This window comes from Gymnoscopelus microlampas, assembly GCF_963454915.1.
Source record: "Gymnoscopelus microlampas genome assembly, chromosome: 23".
Lineage (NCBI taxonomy): Eukaryota > Metazoa > Chordata > Actinopteri > Myctophiformes > Myctophidae > Gymnoscopelus > Gymnoscopelus microlampas.
The window spans coordinates 31,196,931-31,222,146 of NC_139960.1; the positions used below are offsets into that span (position 1 = coordinate 31,196,931).

The 25,216-nt window shown below is 41.7% G+C and overlaps 1 protein-coding gene across 1 annotated transcript; it reads left to right on the plus strand.

Moving 5' to 3' along the window:
* The first annotated feature begins 4,655 nt into the window (after positions 1–4,655).
* On the plus strand, positions 4,656–23,780 carry LOC311040317 (adipocyte plasma membrane-associated protein). The gene is made up of 9 exons (XM_084050523.1): positions 4,656–4,741; positions 8,013–8,105; positions 8,720–8,841; positions 16,421–16,526; positions 17,269–17,417; positions 19,365–19,480; positions 22,032–22,192; positions 22,689–22,884; positions 23,385–23,780. Coding segments are annotated over exons 1-9 (1,155 nt in total). The 5' UTR covers positions 4,656–4,739; the 3' UTR covers positions 23,595–23,780.
* Positions 23,781–25,216: the final 1,436 nt, after the last annotated feature.

The following is a 25,216-nucleotide window of genomic DNA, read 5'->3' on the forward strand; positions in this document are numbered from 1 at the left end:
GAAAACATTAAAAGCAAAAACAGAAAAAAGAAATTATGCAGCAATACAATAGACACAATGGGAAAAAGTCTTTAGGTAATAAAAGCGACTATATAAGTGGGTTTTCAGGAGGGCTTTGAACCGGGGCACAGACTCTGCAAGCCTGATCTCTAAGGTAAGGGCATTCCAGAGAGTCGGGGCTCTAAAAGCGAAGGCCCGATCACCTTTTGTTTTTTTATTGGAGAATGGGATTTCGAGTAGAGCTTTGTCTGAGGACCTCAAATTGCGCTCTGGTTTATATTTGAATGACTGGTGGAGCTTAGGATTCTGTGTCAAATGCTTTACTACAGTTACTGATGACAAGAACATTTGGCCTACAGTATATATCTGTATTCAAAAGAATGTAAATAAATTGCACCACTAGTAAATAGTCCTTACAGAAAACAATTGAATTACTCAAGCAATTAAGTAAATATTCAAGGATTGATCTAAGAGGGAGCCAAAACACACTTTTTATATGGCTAGAAATCAATGAAGTCAACGTGAACCCTGTCATGAAAGCTGCCAACAAATAAGCACACTGACTTCATACAGTCAGTGTGAAGTCATTTGCTTGTGACGCCAGTATGCAAACATCCACAGCAGGAACTAACGGGGGAAGAGGCAAAAGAAAAAAAAATGTTTTGCCTCTTCCCGTTGGAGTTGCAGTTCTCCCTTTGTGCAACAAGAAAATAAAGCTCTGCTATGAGATGAACCATGAGTCCTAAATGTATCCCTGCTGTGTTGGATTCTCAGTCAAATCCTTGTGGACCTGGGTCCCCCATGGTGTCTACTTCGTTCCCCTACTTTTCTCCCTCTACGCCAAATCTCTGCTGACATTAAAAAAGTATTTGATCAACACCTTTAAGTTTATAGACTAATATGACTCCCCCAGGTGAAAAAAATGGTTCAGTCCAGCTGGAATTCCTCGCAGTGTGAGGAGCTCAGATTAGAACACAGGTGTATTGTTGATGTGCCACAGCTTTGTTGGTACGCAGCCATTCTGTGAATCAATGAGGGTTGCTTGTTGTTTTGCCTTCTTTGCATCCAGGTAAACTCCAGTGTGTCCTCAGCCAGGAAATAGGACCAGCTTGCAACTCTGCAGGACAACACACACCGCCGAGAAGCAGGTAAGTTTGAATGTACAGTATTGCAGTCGGTCAGGTTGGTGTCAAGTTTCAATTTAAAGTTGCAGTAGCTTCTTCCCCAGTTACTCAGAATTCCAAGCCTTACTCTTGTTTCTAAGAGCTGGGTCATTGAGTTGGACCATTGCTATTTCAATAAAGGTCTTGGACATTGTAATCAAAATGTAAAAAAAAAAATGAAATGTGACATTTTTTTGAATAATTGGGACATGATCTAACACAAATCTCCTATGGGGGTCCCTGGCACAAAATATTTTCAAATTGGGGGGTCTGTCCGCTTGCAAATACTCTATGTATATGTATCTTATATGTGTAATATGTAATTTATGAAAATGTTTCAGAACCACTTGGTTAAATGTTTCAGACAGTTCACTATTCTGCTTTTTGCCCCTCACTGTTTTAGTACTTAGTAGCTGCAGTAACATCAGTCTTTACTTTATTTACTAGGACATCTTTGTGGATCTCCATCATTTCTACTGCCACTTCCTGGTCTTGCCATTGCCATGGAAATGACCCTTGTGACATTGGTGTTGTGCACAGGTAAGCCTGTGTGTGTACGTCGGGTACATCACTGCTGTGACCGGTCATGACGGCCATGCTGCCATTTCACTGAAACACTGGTCACGTGTGTTAGCAAGTGATGATGAGAATTTGAGATCCGGTTAAACTAGGACATGATACAATTATAGAGAGAGATTGACTGAGTGTTCAATCTGAATGGATTTCCCACAGCATACCTAGCAAACCACATTTGCAAAGAAATGGAACCTGATGTCTCTCTCGTCAGCAGGCATTTTCTTGAATAGTCTTTTTCACTTGGCCATTGTTTCATTTTCATTTTCATTATCATCTCTCCTGTCTCTATCTCTTCTTTCCTGTTTCGTCTTTCACTCCTGTCTCTCTGTTCTCTGCCAGATCCTGTGCAGTGTTACCTTGTGTTCCCTGTATTAGCTTGGTAGCCCCATGTCTGTGTTGGCTTATGTTCCATGTTCTTGTTTTCTGAGTCTCATCTCAGATTCCATTTAGCCTGTCCTCTGTGTTTTGAACCTTATTGCCACCACTGTATTCTGAACTTTTTACTGCTATCCCTTTTTGGTTTGTTTGCCTTTTTGTTGTGTTTTGTTGGCACTACTGCTATTATCTTTTCACAGCTTTATTTCAGCCACCAGTAACATCGAGTCACCTCAGATATTTCATAGAGAAATATGCTAGCATAAGGAGTGAAGCATATCTAATGTATGGAAGAAAAACTCTGCCTATCTGTGGCTTGGTCTTCATCGTGGTCGTGATAATGTGACTACCTGGTCAGACGGTGTCCCTTTCACGTTCAACACCTCAGCCTCAGGTGCCCCAGGTGATGGACATCAGATCTGTGAGGCCATTGACCACAACACATGGACAGGCTTTAAGTGTTCAGACAAAAAACCTTTCATGTGCTACAAGTGTAAGTTGTAAAAAATATATATTATTATAACAACTTTACCAAAATAAAAAGAAATACCTCCTCCTTTTCACTTTCATGAGGAATGTGTGTTGTGTTCGAAACTGTTTTAAACGTAGAAACACATAGAAAACAATCAAAACCTTGTTGAATAAAAGACTGTGGACTGCAATAAATTACACTGATGTCTAAGGACACAGTGAATAACAGATTGCATATCATAATAATACAATCATATAGGCTACAGTATGTGTTTGATATAAAACCGCCAGTGAGATAACGTCTTCCAGTAGAATTTCCCTCCGTAGCTCTAAAGTAAATGATACAAAGGGTGTAGTCTGCAGGTGAAGTCTAATAACCCCCTAACCCCAATTCATATCAATGGCATGAATTCACAAAGCCATTTGTACTTCTGCAAGAAAACACTCTGTTCTCATTGAGAAATATTGGCAGAATCCGCCCTCATAGGCAGAATTAAAGTTTGGTGTGACTGCACCCTTAGAAGTCTGTCTGAGGCGTGACAATAGTTCAATATTCGGTCTTAACGATATGCAGGTCAACTTTGGTAACTTATCGCGCTCTTTAAGGAGAACCTAATTGATGTTAAATATAACTACATCTAGGGGAAGACATCTAAGGATTTATGATGGTGAGTTATTTGGCTCAGCAATAGCAAAGCACTGCCATAAAACTTTTGCAGAAACAATTGCAGGGTATCGAATGTTGTATCACTTTTGGTTGAAATATAAGATATATAAGGTTTTTAACAGGCCATTTTACAGGGTTTACTATATGATGATTTTCTTGTCATGTTGAGTGACAACATCTATACTTTATTGCTAGATTATTTCCACCTCTTACCTGCTGGGTATGAGTAGGGGCCATAAGTAGGGACTAGTTAGAAACAAAGACAATACCACCATCTAGTGTCGTCTTTATTTACTAATATTGATATTACTGATATATAACACTTTTCAAACTGTTTTTTTAATGTTTTAAATGTTGATAAGCTTAGTGATACAGCATTTCCAACTAATTGCTTTGGGGTCATAATCAATTTAGATGTGACGCCCGCCCTAATGAAGCCATACTTTTGATTGATTGATTGATTGACTGATTGACTGATTGACTGATTGAATACTTTATTAACGGTTTCCAAAGACAAGCACAGGGAAGTACAGTTCAATACAAGGTCTGTTAAGAGGATTTTAAACCCAAGAAAGCACTATGTCTTGTTTCTATTGGGGTCTTTTGTTGAGTTGTTATGCCTGTCGTAAATAGTAAATGGTAAATGGTTGTGGTTTGTGTTAATTTGTGTTCTTGTTTTGAAAGGTCTTATCTACCAGTTGTTTTGTTCGTGTTGTGAGCTTGTAGATTTGCTATTTTTGAAAGGTTTTTTGACACATTTTGAACAATTTTGAAAGACTAATGACATGAAACCTTGTGAAATAAATGGGACATTCTATTTTTAGTTTCAGAAGGCTACTTTTGATGTTACCATCATTTTGATGGCAATGCTGTTATTTACTTTTAAAACAAACTTTGAATGCAGGACTTTGTCCTGTATTCTGTACTTGTAACAGAGTAGGTTATAATTATCTACAGTGTATTGCTACTTCGATTTGAAGTACATCTTACACCACTGGTTATGTAAGCACATAAGAGCATATCTATGCATAAGAGTGTTTCTGTGCCCCTCCCATCGAGTTATAAGGCCCCTCCCCCTCCCATACATTATGCACTGACCTCTGTATGACCTCAATCCTCACACACACACACACACACGCGTGCGCAAACACACACCCAAACACACACACACACACACACACACACACACACACACACACACACACACACACACACACACACACACACACACACACACAGAGAGTTATATCTATGCACAGCACTCTCTCTCTCTTTTCTTCTTGCTGTCTGTCTGCGGTCACGTTGAACTTTAACGCACAGTCGCACGCACACGCGCGCGCGCACGCTCCTCATTCAGCACTCCCACGAGGTTACATGAGCTGCTGCGACAGAAAGTTGGGAGTGTAAAAACTGTAGGATACAAGTAGCTCATCATCATCACACCAACGTAACGTAGACAGTTACAGCTACACTGCACTGCTTCAACAATGTAAGTTATGACACACACACACACACACACACACACACACACAGACAGACAGACAGACAGACAGACAGACAGACAGACAGGCACGCACGCACGCACGCACGCACCCACACGGAGCTTCAGTGTTGTTATGATGAGTTGTTTTCAACACGTGAAAACGTACGGTACAGATAACGCACGGGAAAAAAAGCAATCAATGTATCATGATTTTGACATTTGCATATCTATGATAGTCTTGGGCTTTACCCCCACCATAGACCCCTTAACAGACGACGTCATACAAACGAAACCATAGACAACGAAACCCATTATATCAGGTCTCGTTAGGACGCGTCTCACTAGCCAACACACACAAGAGGGGGTTGGGGTGTGCTGAAACCAGTGCACCCCGAAACAGGTTGGGAATTGATTGCGTGAAACAATCACCTGTGCGTCCAGGCTCAATGTTAGTAAACAAATAATTGGTCTATTATCACTGGACATCCGCCCCCCCCCCCCCCCCCCCCCACAACTTTGTTTTTTTACAACCAAGGTTTATATTTTAGCTTGTAATTAAAGTAAATAAAAGATGAGTGTTATTTTTTTCATCTACTGCTTTCTGTTTTAGCAATTTTTGCGATATTTTTTACAGTGGGCGGGGGCATTCTGTCCGGTGGCTAAATATGCATTTTTTACACAATAAAAAAGGTCCTGTGGTCTTTGATGGCCAGATGTGAGTTATTGGGGGCTAGAACTACTGTAAATAATAATAAAGAAAACACCGGGTTATTTTGTAAAAAAAAGACATATTTAGCCACCGGACAGAATGCCCCCGCCCACTGTAAAAAAGATCGCGAAAATTGCTAAAACTATAGAAAGCAGTAAATTAAAAGATTTTAATACTCATCTTTTATTTACTTTAATTACAAGCTAAAACATCAACCTTGGTTGTAAAAAAACAAAGTTGTCCTTTAACGTTCTGTTTACATTGAGTGTAATACCGGCTTTCACCTGATGCGCTCCGTCACTACCGCTCATTGAGGAATACAGGGAACTTCCGACAGAATCCGACATAGACAGGATTAAAACACATATATTTAAGAATACGGACTAATACAGTGCACAAAGACTCCGAATACCGAGTTAACATCCGGGGCTACAAGGTAAAGCACCTTATATTTTGCATGTGTAAATGTTCGGAGAAATACGGACTTTACGGGTGGATATCCAGTGACAATTGCGTGGGGAAAGCCCAATACCATCATTATGCAAATGTAAAATCGATCAAATACATCTATGATAGTCTTGATCCAAGGCTAAATGATTATCCTCAGTGCAGTGACGGCATGTGTACAGCTTGGTTCGAATGCAGTTGTTCGTTGTAATGTTGTAACTTGTTCATTGTTGCCATGTTGTGAGAGAAATAAGCAACCAGGTCTAGGAAAACAAGCCCAAAAGAAGCGACTATGAGCCATATGAGCACTTGAAGCATCGCAGCGGCATCGGCTATTTGAAAATAGCATACCTTCAAGCGCCATGTTGTGAGCTTGTAGATCTGCTATTTTTTTAATCTTGAAATTTAATGTGAAATATTTGGAATATTCTAACTACACAAATACTCCTTTTCATGAAAATATTTGAGAACCAACTAACTTTTCTAACAAGCAACTTTACAGAACAATAAGCCCAAAGTCGCTTATAATGAGCGGACATGGCAACCCTGCTTTGGGAAATTAACGTATCAATAGGATAATTTGCATACCATGATGCACCGCGGCATATTACATAGAAAATCTCAGAAACTTGTTGAATAAAAGACGCTGTGGACTATTAAATTATACTCTTGGCTATAAGTAAGGACAGAGTGAACAAATATATTATAATAAAGTAATCATACAGTAGTGCCTAAACCTATACTGTGTTTTTTTTAAAACCGTCACTGAGGTGACAACCTCTTCCAGTAGAATACCTCGGTTTTGAACTGATAAAGTATTCTTGCGCAGCGGCAGTATCTTAGCCTATGAGGTTTATCCGAGGCGAGATTATTGCTAGTTGAAAACTTTACCCAATACCCCGCCGATGACGACTTGAAATATAGTCGGCAAAGGCAATTTTTGACGGTCTCTACGGAGACTCTTAATTTGTTTAAAATATACTAAATTGTTTTGAAAATTGTCGATGGAAGCATTTTCTCCGTCCTTTCGCTGCTAGCGTTGAGCACAAGTTGACGCAATGCAATTGACAATGAGATAATTTGCATTCCATGATGCACCGCGGCATGTTACATAGAAAACGGCAGCAACTTCTTGAATAAAAGACGTCGTGGACTTACACCCATGTATATAACCAAGGACAGAGTGAACACTATATATAACAATAAAGTAATCATACAGTAGTGTAAGCCTAGACCTAATACTGTGTTTGATATTAAACCGTCAGTGAGGTGACAACGTCCTCCACTATAATACCTCGTCTCAACGCTCGTTAAAGCATTCTTGCGCAGCGGCAGTATCTTAGCCTATGAGGTTTATCCGAGGCGAGATTATTGCTAGTTGAAAACTTTACCCAATACCCCGCCGATGACGACTTGAAATATAGTCGGCAAAGGCAATTTTTGACGGTCTCTACGGAGACTCACTTTAATGTTAAATATAAATATTTTAAATAAAATAGTTTTAAAACTGTCTTACAGCCCTCACACTGGGCTGAGCATAGTAGGCTGACAAATTGCAGTTATATTTTAAAGTGAACAAATACATTAATTAATATTGTGATGATAATGTCAAGTAAATGAAAAATGAAATAGCAAAAATTGAAAATCTATAAGCTCACAACCTGATACATGTTATTATCTTGCTATTCATGACAATGTGTGCCAATTTTTGAAAGTATAAAATATGAACAGGAAAAGACATCTGTTTACAGATAAGACATCTGTCTGCTTGTGTCCCCCTCCCTCCCTCCAATTATATGGATGCCAAAGTTCACAGGTGGACTCCTAATTGTGTGACAAATGGATGACTTATTACTGAGACAGTGGGCTTTAGTAGAAGCAGTGCTATTTACCTATGTACTGCTTATCCTTTCAGTGAGTGCATATCTATGGATTTAATAAGATGTGTGTGTGTGTGTGTGTGTGTGTGTGTGTGTGTGTGTGTGTGTGTGTGTGTGTGTGTGTGTGTGTGTGTGTGTGTGTGTGTGTGTGTGTGTGTGTGTGTGTGTGTGTGTGTGTGTGTGTGTGTGTGTGTGTGTGTGTGTGTGTGTGTGTGTGTGTGTTGTTCCCCTCCTCTTTCAGGTTAGCGATGAGAAGAACAGTGTTGGTGGCTGTATTAGCACTCTCAGTGGGAGTCTATCTGCTGCCTTCTCCTATAGATCCTAAGCCTCACGTGTATGTAACTTCCCACGTGCACGCACACACACACACACACACACACACACACACACACACACACACACACACACACACACACACACACACACACACACACACACACACACACACACACACACACACACACACAGCTCTCTACCCAGAGCGGTCATCATGACCATCTGAGCAGCCATCAGGCCGGGTGAAGCTGAAACTGAATTTCCCCTGTGTGATCAATACGGTCTACAAATAAACATGCATGCACGCACGCACACACACACGCACGCACGCACGCACAGACTTGACTTGTTGCTACAATATCAAGGTAACAAAAACTAAGAATTTCACTGTATTTGGGATATATACAAAATCAAATATGCAGTTAACAGTTGCAGTTGGAGGGTATCTACTGTACACCAAGCCTTTAATCCTATAATTCAGTGGTTCCCAAACGTTTTGGCTCGAGACCCAAAAGACAAATTTGATGTATCGCCGGAACCTAAAAATAGTGGGAAAAAATATGTTTACCCAATACCCGCGAACCATAAAGATGTGTCTGCGACCCACAAATGGGTCCCAACCCAGTGTTTGGGAAACACTGCTCTAACTACTTATTATCCATTAATCTCCAGTCTGCCCGGACCTCCTCCACCTCTTGAGGGCCTGCTGGCAGCCAACACCAGACTGCAGGGGGGCCACAGGATGTTCACTGGGAAACTACATGGCCCAGAATCCTTCACTGCTGACCAGGAGGGCAAGTCTGCAACGCGCACGCGTGTGTGTGTGTGTGTGTGTGTGTGTGTGTGTGTGTGTGTGTGTGTGTGTGTATGGCGCTCGATCCGTGCCACGTCAAACCTTGACGCGTCACATGAACGCGTGATTTTTTTTAATGCGTGCGTGCGTGCGTGTGTGCGTGCGTTCTGCGCATACACTACACGAAAGCAAGCGTGACGTGTTGCATCAGCGTGTGAACGTGTCGTGTAATGTGACTTGGTTTTTTTTTATGCGTGCGTGCGTGCGTGTGTGCGTGCGTTCAGCGCAGAAAGCAGGCGTGATTATTGTGGTGTGCTGCACCGCATCATGTGAACGCCTGAGGCCTGATATATGTGCTGCATCGCGTTGTGTGATCGTGTAGCCTAAAAAATATAAAATTATTATCACATCCATGTATCCAGGTTAGTGGCATTGATACAATTTAGATCTATCTATTAATATTTGTTTCTAAATACCCCGCATTAAATTAACTAAATAGCCTAATAATAATAAATAATATTGTTTCGCCATTGTAAGCTATATATTTATCTATTTCAGACCAGTTTATTTTTTTGTATTGGTACCAGACACGGTAAAACTAGCCTATAATACTTGTCACATTTCTCATGAAGGTACGATGACGTCACTGCGCATTCGCACATGGTCATTATGATAATAAATAATAATACATAAACACCGGACCGCTCATGGTCATTATAATAAATGGGGAGAGAGAGAGAGAGAGAGAGAGAGAGAGAGCGCAACACTTACAGTCTATGAAAGAAGGCACGCTCATTTATGGCAAAAGTATTGGCATCAAAATATACTTAAGTAGAACGTATAGGCTACTCATTATGCCGAATGTCACGTTGTTCTTGTATTATTATGAAAAAGCTTTGAAACATGCTGTAACTCATTCACTGTGACGAGAACCCTCTTTCTGCGCAGAGTAGCGCACGGTGCACACACGGGTTGAATGCAGGGTCTGTCATCCTTGCAGGATTCTTTTTAAAAAACGGAGGGTGCAACCTCCGTTGGGGCCGTCAGCGTCGAAGTTCATGGGTCGAATGTTAAATGTGTTACTTTAACAATGATGCGCAGCTGCCTCTAATGTATAGCCTAATGATATCCCCGCTGCAACTTTATTTTATATTGGAATGAATGTCCCTTGTAGTGCTGTTGTAGTAGGATTGGACACACTCACTGTATCTATCTAGTTGTAATTTAATGTTCTCTCAGTATAGCCTATCAAAGGGCAGGAAAAAAATATGAATTGTCTATCCTGAGCTAAACCGAACCTGTATGGTGTTGAATGGTTCCGTTCGCTCCGTTTCTCTCTCTCTCTCTCGTTCTCGCTCTCTCATTGATATAATTGCCCGGTATACGAAATTTAGCCTAGGATATTTATTTGGTTATTTTATTGTTTTGAGGTCTACTCTCCTGAGTCTCCTCCATGCAGCTGTCATTGAGTATAGAAAGATAATTGACACCAGCCAGCTGACTGTGCTTAATGGTTGATATTATAAGAGTGCATGATGGTGAGAAAAAAGTAAAAATCATCACGGAACGACAAGCAGGAGAGGGGACAATCCGTTGTCATTTTATTGTAGATTTAAAAGCAGCCTATTAGACTATATTGACTGTATATGTCTTGGATTTTACATGCAATGCTCCTGAGAGGATTATGGCGTGAGTAACAACGGACTTTAACATTAGTCCGTTGTTATAACCGTTGTTATTACCGTTGTTATATGTCATAGCACTCCCTCCCTCGCTCCATTACGCATGGTGCACTGTGCGCGCCCTTTCCCTCCATTGAGTTTTATGCATCCATTACAATCAATATTGCAGCGGTTGCAATAATATAACATTCCAAATAATCAGTAACATGTAGGCTATAGCCATGTCTGTCAAATAATATTTTATTTCAAGGCAATACAAAGCTATAGGCCTATGCCTACAGTAGGCCTATGATACCAATGTCGGGTCCGGTGTATGTTATGATGCCTCCTCTTGCCTCAGTTCCCCGACACCATGTCATTTCTCAAGAGATTGCTCTAATTCAAAATTGTATTTATTCTGTGAACTCTCTAGTTAATTTTCCTGTATTCAGGTGACTCCAGACCAAACAGACTCGTTCGGACTATACCCTACAGTCCGAACGGGACGCCTCCCCATGTAACGCTCCCTTATGCATTGTACAATATTCAGCCCGGTAAGGAGTTTGAACGCACAATAAAGGAACATTGGTATATCCTCAGTAGCGACCCAAAATTGGCCACTACTTTCAAGGACATGCCCAGAGTTGTCTACAAACATCCTCCTAATATAAGACAAACAGTTGTCAAATCAGATCTCATCCCTAAAATGCCAGAATCATCATTTTTGACTCAAATCCCCGAAAGCAGATGCGCCCGATGCGCACAATGTCATTTCACCGAAAAGAACCACACTTTTACGCACCACTAACGGGGAAACGTTTTGATATCAAGGGCACTATAACATGCACAACCAAAAATGCTAAAATGCCCATGCCTTCTATTATACAATAAAAAATCATGGCTGGGGCGCACTGACGTGCCATGGACACATGTCTTTCTAGACTTTTGCGAGAAATAGAGAACATTGTGGTTCTCTCTGGCAGCATTAGATAATTGCAGGCCAAATTAATTATATAATTTACGTTTATCACTCACACACTTCTGAGACCCAACCGGAGTGGCCATTCTATATCTATATCAGCTGCAGCTCCGCCAGAGCAATATTACTGAAGTTTGTTCGGTATCGTTTGTTCCCATTATTTATGTTATGTTATGGCCTCATTAATTCGAAAATGCGTCTTTTATTTATTCGGACAGCAGTCATATTTTGCGGAAATTCGCTGGTGACTGCTAGACCTTTGACCAATCAAAATGCGTTTATGTATTCATTATGTATTCATCCCATCCAACTCCTGTTGAAGATGAGCGCATTGGTGCTCAAAGTGGGGTCCGGGGACACCTCTGGGGGGCAGTGATGCGCGGGTCAGGTTTTTTTCATAACCCGTCCCGCCACGGAGCACCAAAATGTACTTAAAGTACCAAAAGTAGAAAGTAGGCTAATATTCATTATGCAGAATGTCCCATTTCACAAATACAAATCTTGTATATCATATGGGGTGTGAAGTGGTTAATGTGAGTTTTGTAAACAATAATTATATATATAATAAATAATTATAGTGCAGTAAAAGTATAATATTTGCCTCTGAGAAGTAGTGGAGTAGAAGTAGAAGTATTGAAAATTGGAAGTACTCCTCCTCCTGTAAAGTATAAAGTAGCCTACATTTACTCAATGACCGGCTGCCGCTCCAAGCCGCTCCGGCCGGGGCCGCGAACCGTACGTTGCACGGACTGACATAAAGATATCCATAAGTGCGTATATAGAGCCTCCCCGATCAAGACTTCATTCAAATTTCTCCGTAATCCACACACAAGTATGTTTATAAACACCAAGTTGTGACAGTTAAGTTATATCACTCACCAGCCGATCAAAGAATACAATTTGAAACGCAAGTGACAGATTTTGGCTGAATTAACTCGCTTTGCGACTCGAGCCCCTCTCTCTCGCAGTGGTGTAAAGTAACTAACTAAGTACATTTACTCAAGTACTGTAGGCCTACTTAAGTACAATCTTGAGGTAATTTTACTTTACTAGATTATTTCCAATTTTCAATACTTTTACTCCTACTCCACTACATCTTAGAGGCAAATATTGTACTTTTTAGCCTATTCCACTATAATTATTTGAAAACTTTAGTTAGTAGCCTACTTGTTATATCTTGGTAATTGGTTATTATCACTAAACACACTTCAGCCCTCGCCATGGTTCTCATGACGCAAGCGTCATGGTGCCATGTCCCCCTGGTTTATAGCGGTGTTCGATTGTTGTTACATTGCCAACTCTCACATGAACATAAACGTTCAGATTTGAAACATAAAGGGCTTAACCCCGAGCCATGGATGTTACAAGGCGATCCAGACCGCGATAAGTAGCCGTATCTCCCGTATTGTTCAATAAAAATTTTAATCTGATCGCCAGCCATTTTCTCCAATTTTTCTCCGATACTTTCAACCATGCGACACTAATGGTTGGGAGGTGTATTGCACTCTGATACATTACCAAAAAAAAAGGAAAAGGCTGGCGATGGGATAAAATGCTTTTTATTTAACAATACGGGAGATACGGGTACTTATCGCGGTCCGGATCGCCCTGTAACATCCGTGGCTCAGGGGTAAGCACTTTATATTTGAAATCTGAACGTTTGTGTACATGTGAGAGTTGGCAATGTAAAAAAAAAATCGAACACCGCTATAAACTGGGGGGACATGGCACCATGACTGTCATGGTATGACAGTCATGTTTCAGGGCTAACTTCAGCCCTATACACATTTCGGCCATTTGAAAATAGCCGATCTACAAGCTCACAATGCATGGCGATTCGACGCATTGTGGAGTGATTGATGCAACTTCTTGGATTTCTGCGATTAATTGTATAGCCTAAACAAAGCGAGACACGAGACTATACATACATCCCCTGCCAGTCTGCCCCCTGATCAAAAACTGTGGCTTTAGTTTGTTGGAAAAGCCACAATATTACTCTGTGATCAATCACCACGGGACGATCATTTCATTGTGGATTATCCTATACTTCAATATGGCTTGGAATTTGCAACAGCAATGGTATTGAACTGAACATGAACTTGGACTGCTTTCGAGATTGATTGATTGAGAGGGCCGTGACTCTCTCTCTCTCTCTCTCTCTCTCTCTCTCTCTCTCTCTCTCTCATCTCTCTCTCTCTCTCTCTCTCTCTCTCTCTCTCTCTCTCTCTCTCTCTCTCTCTCTCTCTCCTCTCATCTCTCTCTCTCTCTCTCTCTCTCTCTCTCTCTCTCTCTCTCTTCTCTCTCTCTCTCTCTCTCTCTCTCTCTCTCTCTCTCTCTCTCTCTCTCTCTCTCTCTCTCTCTCTCTCTCTCTCATCTCCTCTCTCTCTCTCTCCTCTCTTCTCTCTCTCTCTCTCTCTCTCTCTCTCCTCTCTCTCTCTCTCTCTCTCTCTATCCTCTCTCTCTCTCTCTCTCTCTCTCTCTCTCTCTCTCTAAGCAAAGCAAGTTTGTTGTTTACCCAGGGTGTCGGACTAAGCACGAAGCTTGTTTCCAGCCGGACCCTGCATGGAAGCCTTGCTCAAGGGCTATTCAGCGGTGATTCATGATTGATGTGATGAATTGGGGAATCGAACTAGGGACCTTCCGGTATCAAGGCCGCCCCTCTAACCACTAGGCCACCGCTGCCACTCTCTCTCTCTATCTTTCTCTCTCTCTCCCCCCCTCTCTCTCTCCCCCCGTCTTTTGTTTTGTTGCGGGCAGGAGCCGCGTTCATGTCCAGTGACCCTCCGCTTGTAGATCTGCTGATTTTATATTTTATTTGAAAACTTGTGAAATGGGTAGCCTACTTCTAGCCTACTTTTGGTACTTTAAGTACATTTTCATAATTCCCCTAGACTGTGTTTTTATGAACCAAATTAAGTTGCAGTCGCAGACATGTTTGAATTGGATCGGACTTGGTAGGCTAATCACCGGTCAGTTATGCCATATTTTGCACCCAAGTTTATATGAGGGGGGATAATGTGGAGATTGTGGACACCGCTGGTCGCAAGTTCTCCCGCATTTTGATTATCAATAGAGCATCCATGATCCATCCATCTGCATAGCTTTTTATTATAGGCTATAATTATTTATAATTGTGTCAACCTGAGGTGCTGGAGAGGCCGCCGTGCGCAATGACAGTTATATGCCCACAGCACTTCATGGTCTGCCCATGTGGCCCTTGTCTCTTTGACTGACCAATAAACCCCAAATGATGGACTTCTGATGAAAGTTTCACACGAGTTTTAAAGATGAATACAGTTATTAGCTTCTATATGGGGACAAAAAGCATCATAGAATAAATGCAAGCCTTTAATGGAGCCTGGATCTGCGCACAAACTCATTCATGAGGTAGGCCTATGATGAGAGATGATCTTTATTATTCGTATTAAAGTGTAGCTACTTTATATAGAACGTGTCACACGCACGTACGGTGCTGTGAAACAACAACAATCACGTGTGACGGTCTATTTTGATAACACTGCACACACACACACGCTATAATCACCATGACGGTTTATTTGACAGTCATCTGTCATGCACACACACGCACGCACGGTGCTGTGCATCAACAATATTCACGTGTGATTTTGTGCAGCCCTCATTGCCTGCCTCCTGTAGTCGCGTGACCCAAAAAAAAATGCATGCGTTGATGCGTGCGTTCGCTAAAAACGCATAAACTAAGTGTTAACGTGTAACCCGCGTAGGGCACGGGGGAAGGGTACGCGTGCACGCATGCACGTCCCATCGCGTCGCGTACCCATTGTGAGTCAATGGGAAAATAATAACAAGTTCACACGGTACAGTGCAGAGCAATACAAAAATCACGCGTTCATGTGACGCGTCAAGGTTTGACGTGGCACGGATCGAGCGCCATAGTGTGTGTGTGTGTGTGTGTGTGTGTGTGTGTGTGTGTGTGTGTGTGTGTGTGTGTGTGTGTGTGTGTGTGCGCGTGTGCGTGTGCGTGTGGGTGTGCGCGTGTGCTAGCTGTGTTGTGTACTTGTAGCCAGATGTGAAGTATGTTATATAGATCAGGGGTCTTCAACGTTTTTTACATGTTGTATAAAATTGTGTTGCAGATTAAATCTTTTCATAGATTTCATAGATGGATTCATAGAATTGACAGCTTGTTTGTTTGAACATGATCTTTTCTATTAATATGTTGGACTTGGATACACTTAAATGTGTATTTTCAGACATTTAACCACTTAAACCCTCAATACTTAGTAAACATGACCTTTGGCTCTGTACTTGCATGGTCTGCTATTTTTTCCCTCTAGTCTTCACCGAACCATTTGCCGAGCATTAGCTTGTAGATCGGCTATATTGAGCTTTACCCTCAGAATAGAGATGCTAGGGTTCAAGTGGTTAACGTCAAAATAAAAAGTTCCTATGACACAAAGAATTGGCGGCCCCCTGAGGACCCCCTAGGGGTCCCGGACCCCCTGTTGAAGACCCACGATAGAGATGCTTGCTATAGTGTAGGTTTGATGTCTGCTTGCTATTCTGGTTACTTTGGAGCACAGTCTAACTCCTCCACCACTTACCCTGCTGTTGGCTGACGTTGCACTTTGTAAGTTCCGCCTGGATAATAGCTGAATGGCTGATATTCCATACATTTACTGAACATAATGTTCCTTCAATGAACACATTGAGTACAGAGGTGTGGTCCGTGTGAATCTCGCGGTGGACGGGTCCATTTGGTTACATTTGTACAATCTCAGAGAAAAAATGAACACCAAGTCTTTTGCAGTGTATCTCTATCTGATGAGATTGTGTGTGTGTGTGTGTGTGTGTGTGTGTGTGTGTGTGTGTGTGTGTGTGTGTGTGTGTGTGTGTGTGTGTGTGTGTGTGTGTGTGTGTGTGTGTGTGTGTGTGTGTGTGTGTGTGTGTGTGTCTGTCAGGTAACGTGTACACAGGGACAGTAGATGGTAAACTGTGGAGGATCGGTGGAGATGACAGCCTTACTCTTATCACCCAGATGGGCCAGGATCTAGCAGAGTGTGGTATGTGCTGGGTTCAGTGGTGTAAAGTAACTAAGTACATTTACTCAAGTATTTCTAATTGTCTGTACTTTTACTTCTACTCCACTACATCTCAGAGACAAATATTATACCTTTACTTCACTACAATTATTTGAAAACTTGAGTTACTAGTTACTTTGTAGATTTTGATTATTATTACAAAACATACATTAACCACTTCAGCCCTATATACATTTCGGCCATTTGAAGATAGAAGATCTACAAGCTCATAATGCGTCGCGATGCAACACGTTGTGAGCTTGAATTTGAAAACTTGTGAAATGGGACATTTCATAATGAGTACTTTCTACTTTTGTTACTTTAAGTACATTTTTATACCAATACTTTTGTACTTTTACCCAAGTACATTTTGAATCCTGGACTTCTACTTGTAACAGAGTATTTCTACGTTGCAGTATTGATACTTTTACTTAAGTAAAAAATTGTAGTACTTTTTCCACCACTGGCTGGGTTGGATTTACTGGGGAGGATTAGGGTTGGGATCCGGAACTGGAGGAACCGGATCCAACATTGAGGAACTGGCAGCCATCTTGTCAATCTTGACGTTTTTACCAGAAATTAGTGCATTCCATTAACTGTAATTATGATGTGCCATTTGTCTGTCTGTCTGTCTGTCTGTCTGTCTGTCTGTCTGTCTGTCTGTCTGTCTGTCTGTCTGTCTGTCTGTCTGTCTGTCTGTCTGTCTGTCTGTCTGTCTCTCTAGGTAGCAGTACAGACTATGAGCCTCTGTGTGGTCGTCCTCATGGAGTGAGGATGGACAGACATGGTCAGCTGATAGTAGCAGACGCCTACTTTGGACTACACAGTGTTGACCCCAAAACCGGACAAAAGACACTTCTGCTGGCTAATTCAGAAGGTGTGTGTGTGTGTGTGTGTGTGTGTGTGTGTGTGTGTGTGCGTGCGTGCGTGCGTGCGTGCGTGCGTGCGTGCGTGCGTGCGTGCGTGCGTGCGTGCGTGCGTGCGCGCGTGCGTGCGTGCGCGCACGCACGTGTGTGTGTGTGTTTTTCCCCCCGTTGGTGCTGTGACAACTTAACAGACATTTTCAATATTTGTTGTAAGCCTTAAGTGCCATTAACAAAGTCTTCTGCGTTTCTCTGAAATACAGCTTGAGCACAATTTATTCTAATCATCTCTTGCTTAGTAGCTGTGAGACGAATTGCTTGGAAACAAGCAGTTCAGTATGCTATGGACGGATTGGACGCTGTCGTATATTTTGAGGCAATACAGCTGTAAAAGTGTCGATGTACATGTCTCCTTGGGTTGAGAAATAAAGCAGAACACTTCACCCTGTTTAGGTGTGAACCAACAACAGTCTCATATGGTGCTCTGAGCCGAACCTTTTGTTTACCAGAGGGCCGACTACAGTACTATTGTCTTTATGCAGAGGGTTGGCTGAAGTTTATGCAGCTGCTAATTCTCTCTCGCTTTCTCTTCCCAAGACATCTAGTAAAGTAAGGTAAACAAAGATGGAATTTATACTGTTATTATTATAACTTATTGTATAGGTAAATATGGATGAGTAGGCCTATCAGTAAAATATAGCTGAGGGAGAAACCTGTTAGTTGTATAAGACCTAATCATATTCTTCTTAGATCTGTGAGTGATTATGGTGTCCCCTCTCAGTGGGGGACACGGCCTTCCTTGTCATGTTTCTTTTAAATAATCTTTATTGTCTAAATCATTCTTACAACGTCGGATATGAAAATGTTTGGGTTTATTCTGAAGCTAATAATAATGTTATATGATAATGTCATAACACAAGTTTATGCAAAAGCAGTTTAATAAATAGGGTTTAAGGGGATAATGTCATGTGTTAAGATCTTCTGTGGAAAAGGCAGATGGGCGTTTTCATTATGTGCGTGACAAAGGGCTGGCCTTTGTTCTAAAAAAGCTTGCTTGTGATTGACCGACAGGAAAAGAAGGAGGTTCTGTTTGTACCTAATGTTCTTGTATATAACATGATGTTTTGGTAAGAAACAGGGCGCCGTGTTTGATATGCAGCGGTTTGCCATGTTCGAATTGAAATAAACTGGTTCAATGGACAACCCATTTTCCGACTAAGTGTTCTGCTTAAATTTCTCAACCCAAGGAGACATACATGACAAACATGACAAAGACATTAGACAAACATGCTCGCTGTGCATTCTCTTTTTTTTTAACTTTGTCTTGAGGGTGTATAGTGTTGCATATATCGTAAATTGTATGTTGCACACACACGTGCGCACGCACGCACGCACGCACGCACGCACGCACGCACGCACGCACACACACACACACACACACACACACACAGGGCTTGTTTTTTCTCATTTTGTAAATATTGGTAGATGCGCGTTGCATTTTTTTGGGCTTGTTTTTAATGTGTAGTTGCTTATTTGGGCTTGCTTCAAAACAAAATTCAATTATTGTTTAAACTACTGTCTCTCTGACATTTTCATGTCAAGGACCCCCAAATTAATATGCATTTGTCCCCCATCTGAAAATATTTTGTGCCAGGGACCCCCATACAAGATTTATGTAGTTAAAATGTTTCCAAAATATTACAAATATTAAACTTTTTTTTATTTTTCAATATTCTTTTATAAAATTAACAGATCTACAAGCTCACAACGCGTCGCATCGTGACGCGTTGTGAGCTTATAGATCAGCTATTTTCAAATAGCCGATGCATAGGTTTAAAGTGCCTAGTAAATGTGGCCTAGTCACTTCTATTGGGCTTGTTTTCGCAGACGTGGTTGCTTATTTCTCTTGCAAAATCCAGCAACACTGACCCCCCCCTCCTTGCACCTTTTTTTTCTTGCAGGTGCTGAGGGCATATCGTTCGCCTTCCTGAACGGCCTGGAGATCTCTGCTCAGACGGGGATCATCTATTTCACTGACTCCTCTAGTCGCTGGGGACGCAGGCACGTCAAACTGGAGGTGAGGCCAAAGGCACAGCAGTGGTGTTACTCGTGAGTACTGTACAGTATGTCATCTCTTCATGCCTCGTGGCGTTCTGTGCCATGTCTGTTAACCCATTGAGACCTGAAGCCGATTCTACATGTCTCCTAAATCTCAACAGTTTTCTGAAAAACGTATGTTTCTATATCAGTGGTGCTCAAACCTTTTCATGTCAAGGACCCCCATAATTATATGTATTTGGCCACAGACCCCCATCAAAATATGTTGTTCCAGGGACCCCCCAGAAGCAAAGATTTGAGTTAAAAATGTTCCCTTTAAAAAATATATATATTCAAAGATTTGCACACATTTTCACGATTTTTCAAAAATAGCAGATCTACAAGCTCGTAACGCGGCACTCGGTGCCGCGCTATGAGCTTGTATATCTGCTATTTTTGAATAGCCCAAAGTGTAAAATAATGCTTTTTAGCTCAAATCTAAAAATGACACAGTTCCAGGTCTTAATGGGTTAATTCTGCAATATTTCCTCTTTAGTGTTCAACGCAAATAAATACATTTATTTTTTGAAGGTAAAGTGCCTTCGAGTACCTCGAAACGTACCTCATAAACATGGTCAAGCAACTGAACAGCGTTAACCACTTGAAACCTATATACTTAGTTGACCGGGGGGTCCCCCATGGCTCTATACCAGGGGTTCTCAAACTTTTTTTATACCACGACCCCATATTATGAGGGACTTGTTTTTTTTTGCACTGGGAGATTCGTCTGGTTTCCAGGCTAGGTCAGCGGCAGTGCAGATGGAAGGCTCTTATTTTGCCATGTTCAATTTGAGACTTCAGGACAGAAAGGAGGAGGAGACAGATGCACACAGGATCTATTCATGAGGCTTGTCTGGAGCTGCTTGGCAACTGCATGTTTCATTGTTTCCCAAGCTTTCTCCAGCTCTCCCTGGCTGCTGCCTCTGTTTGACGAGTTCATCAGACCTCCTATCGCTCCTGTAAATCCATTGACTGGCACTTCACTGCTGACAAGCTGCAGTAACGGAAGGAAAGAACAAAAAGCTAATCGTTGAACCGTCGCTCAAAGCCAAGTCCTCTGTCAGGCTGTAATTAGTCTTCGATCTTACATTGTTGATTTGTTTTAATGGATGGATGCGTACAGGAGTACTTCTTGTACAAATTAAGCACCCAATGATTACTGCCTCACGCAGAACCAGCATGACTTTAAACAGTCTCACGGACGCCTAATCAATGGTTGGTCTGCTCAGAACACAGGTTCTCAAACATTTTCATGTCAGCGGCCCAGACATTTGACTTTGTACGACCTTTTGTTTGTTTGTTGTTGTTTGTTATGTATCCTTTATTTAACCAGGGTAAAACCACTTAGAGATTTCAATCTCCCTTTCAAGTGTGCCCTGGTCAAGATGGCAGTATACAAATTCACATTAAAAACATTTAAACAATCAAATAAAAAAGAATACACAAATAAGATCTTTCCAAGATTTTTTGAAAATGGAAGATCTACAAGCTCACGATGTGACACGTGTACAAGTGAGCTTGTAAATTGGCTATTTCCAAATAGCCAATGTATAGGGTTCAAGTGGTAAAACTACATTTTGATGCTATTATTAACTCATTTTGCCGGGGACCCCCTGTGTGTGTGTGTGTGTGTGTGTGTGTGTGTGTGTGTGTGTGTGTGTGTGTGTGTGTGTGTGTGTGTGTGTGTGTGTGTGTGTGTGTGTGTGTGTGTGTGTGATCATGCAACCTAGTTGCTTCTTTTGGGCTCGTTTTTGTAGACCTGTCCGCTCGTTTCTCTCACTAAATCTGGCAACACTGGTGGGGACATGATATGAGATATAGTTCTGTGATCTAAGATTGTAATGTCCACGTTGTTGAAAGAGTAATGTGATTATTATGTAAGTGGTAGCTGCCCCAGGATAGCTCTGTATACAAAGCTATATTTGGCTGCGGACCCCCAGTTGAAAAGTTGTTGTGGCAGGGGACCCCCTTAAGATAAGATTTGTCATAATTTGTCAACACTCTTCGAAAATAGCAGATCTACAAGCTCACAGCGCATTGTGAGCTTGTAGATCAGCTATTTTCGAAAAGCCGAACAATTAAGTGGGGCTTAAACTGTTTTCTCATTTAGTCCCCAGGCCCCACTTTGAGACCCACTGACTTAGAAAAACAAGCATTTATACTCAGCCGTACGACGGTGTCGCGCGGCGAAAAGCAGATCAGAATGTGCTATTTTCGCAGCGGGACACCATCGTACAACGAATTATAAATGAGACTGAATGTATTTGTATTGCATTGTGAGACATATTTAGTATTGTATATAGTTATTGTATTTGTATTGTGTTGTTGCACAATGTTTATGGACAGAGAGGCATGCATCGTAAGGTAATAAGAATAGATGACTGTGATGAATGCATGTCTGTGACTACCATTTTGAGGGGTTTTATCTGTGTCTTTGTACTGCAGCTTTTAAGCTCTTGACTCCAAGACAAATTTCTCCTACCGGAGACAAATAAAGTGAACCTTGACCTTGAACCGTCTGACCTGTATAGGTGATAGAGCTGAACAGCCTGGGTCGTCTGCTGACCTTTGACCCAGAAACAGGAAGTGTCGAAGTGCTGCTGGATTCTCTCTACATGCCAAACGGCATTGCACTGTCGCCTGAGGAAGACTTCATCCTATTGGCTGAGACCAGCATCGGACGCATCCTCAGGTACATGCCCACTAACGCAGTGATTCTCAACCTGTGGGCCGGGGACCATTGGTGAGCCGCGAGGGTATTGTAAATGGGCCCCCACATACAGTCATTTGCAGAACACTATGGTTTATTGATAATATTGCATTAATATAAAAATAAAAGATGTTAAAAAAAATGTTTTCATTGTGATACCAATAAATAGGAACTAACGTATACTACGTTAATTCCATTAATCCAAGCTGGATTTTACAGTGTAGATTTGGGTTCCCAGAGATCGTATCAAATGTAGGCGTGTCACAATTATTAAACAATCATCTAATCACAATTATTTTGCATAATCGTCATAATCGTCTCCAAGTTGAAACATTTTCATACATTTTCAAATATAAAAAATGCAGAGATAACAGATCTACAAGCTTACAACTGTGTCTGTGGCCTAAGTAAACTGGGGGTCCTTGAAATGAAAACGGTTGATAATCACTGACCTATCCATTGTGTTTTGTACCATCAGGTACTGGCTGAAGGGACCCAGCGCTGGCACCAAGGAGATCATCATGGACAACATGATCGGTTACCCCGACAACATCCGCCTTAGCAACCGCGGGACCTTCCTGGTTGGCATAACAACCACCCGCTTCCGCAAGTTGATGCCTCCCTTCCTGGATTTGATCGCCCCCTACCCAGCTGTTAAACGCTTCTTGGCTAAGGTCAGTGTCTTCAACATCATCATCATCATCATCATCATCATCATCATCATTGTTATTGCAGAGATATACAGAACCACTTAATTGAATAATTCAGTGTTTTTTGTGTTAATCTACTTTAATCTCCAAAGGACATCATCTGTGTGTAAATTATTCAATGGGATCCTCTGTTATCTAGATAGAGTCTAGCTTCTGCCTTGTCAATACTGCGATTTATTCTTACATAAAAGGGGAGGAGAACTCTAGGATACAGGACAAACAAGTGAAATTGGAGGTGATGACAAAAAGAGCAGACAAATTTGGAACTGGAAAACCAAGCTGGAATCTGATAAATAGGTATACTCTCTCCTGATTGGATGAAATTGGCGACCCACCTGTATTTTCACCAAAGAGCTGGAGAGACAGGGAGACCCCCTGTTACTGAACAAGCACTCAATTATTACTATCAGAATATAGAGCTATTTAACACTTATTTTTTAACAATCTCTATTATTGTCTCCCAGGTGATTCCTTTGGGCTGGTACAACGCGCTGCTGCCGCACTACGCTCTGGTTCTGGAGCTGGGACTGGACTGTCAGCTGGTGGGGACACACCATGACCCCAGTGGCAGTCTGACCTGGGCCATCAGCGACGTGTTCCAGCACCGAGACAGGACCTATTTCGGTAGCACCGACCTACCGTTCCTACCTGTTCTGGAGAGGTGGGACAGCTGATGAGAGGAAATCAAAAAGGGATTCCCAGAACTCTCACTGTAGCCCAGTGGTCCTCAAACTTTTTTAATTTCAAGGACCCCCAGTTTGGTATGCCTTTTTTTTAGACCATGGACCCCTTAACTCAGAGTGTACAAAATAAATGGAACCAAATGGAACCGTAAGGGGTCCATTTTGGTTCTATTTTGTACATGTTAGATTACATAACTGATTGACACTGTGTGTCCTCAACAGAACCTGTGGAATACATGTGGTGTATGGATTTCGGGATAGTTGCCTTGTAGTTTCTTGTGTTGTAACACAAAAACCTGACTGATAGATTTCATGAATAAATATTTTACTATTGAATTCATGTTTGATGTTTATTTATCTTTCAGCATCATCACAGGTTTAAAAAGACAGGTGCCATTAAAACACTGAATTATTTTACTAACAACTTCAATCTCAGTAATTCAAAGATCCGAATCTAAAATTTGCATTTGTCTAAGCTAAAAATCTAATAACCTAAAACACACATCTAAAATCTAAAATCCACTATAATTGAAAAGTCTGCACACATGGTATTATAAGATTGGTGATTTCTTGTATCTTTCAGTTCTGCATCTTGGGATGTCCAGTGTGTTTGAGATCCTTGTTTGGCGACCAGAGATCTCTTTCCTGAGGGGGAGGTAGCCAATTTCTGAACTTAGAGTTAAACAGCTTCCTGGCAAAGTGGAGACACAGTTGAGTGTGCCTCTTTGTTAGGGTGCACAATGTGAGGGTGCGGAGAGCCTCTGTATACCCCGAGAACCTCCGGCCGTGTCTGATTTTGCAAGCCTGTTTCTGAACTTTCTCCAGTCTTTTAGTTTGGCTGTCAGTAAAAGGAACTGCCAAACTGGGACTGCATACTCCAGCACTGGACGCACGTAGCCTGTGTAGATCGAAACCACTTCAAGATCTCAGACCCCCACATTTCTTCAGGCGACATGGGACAATAAGCTTTGTATATATAATAATGATATATATATTTTTTTCAGACTGCATTATAATATCTAATATATATCTTAAGACCTGTATGCTTTACAACAGGGGCGGGCAACCACCTCTTTTTGATCTACCAGGTCATCAGATTTAGCCAGAAATAGGGTTAGATGTCCTATTATGTGATCATACTTTACATTTTCACATAATCTTATCTATAAATTAAAAAAACCTGTGTCTGTGTGTATGTCTGTCCCAGTTTACTTCAAACTTTGCGTGTGTGTCGCAGATGACCCAGGGGTGTGCAGTCAATGCCGAGTGAATTTCGTCAGACCAACGGTTGTCTAGAACAGAAAAAACAGGAATGTCTGTATCTGTGGGTCTGCGGAGGACGCACTGAAATCTTTGTGTGTTTGGGGGATGCAGGCAACGGCCAACCCAACCCATTGGGTTGGCCGAGCTTTGTGCCACGTCAGTGCCGCTGCGCCAATATAAGTGGCAACGTGCACAACAGAACTCCTTTCTGTTAAAGGGGAATGCACGAACTGGAGACCACATAGACACAGGGTCATGCCTATGTTCCCTCAGCCCTATGTTCCCTCAGTTTAGGATTAGGCTTGGGATTAAGGTTAGTGTTGTGATTAGAGCCCTGCCTTGCATATTGC

Coding starts and splice junctions, on each gene's coding strand:
- LOC311040317 (XM_084050523.1), top strand. Junction 19,481..22,031: donor GCAGGCACGTCAAACTGGAG/GTGAGGCCAAAG, acceptor TGACCTGTATAG/GTGATAGAGCTGAACAGCCT. Junction 22,885..23,384: donor TTAAACGCTTCTTGGCTAAG/GTCAGTGTCTTC, acceptor ATTGTCTCCCAG/GTGATTCCTTTGGGCTGGTA.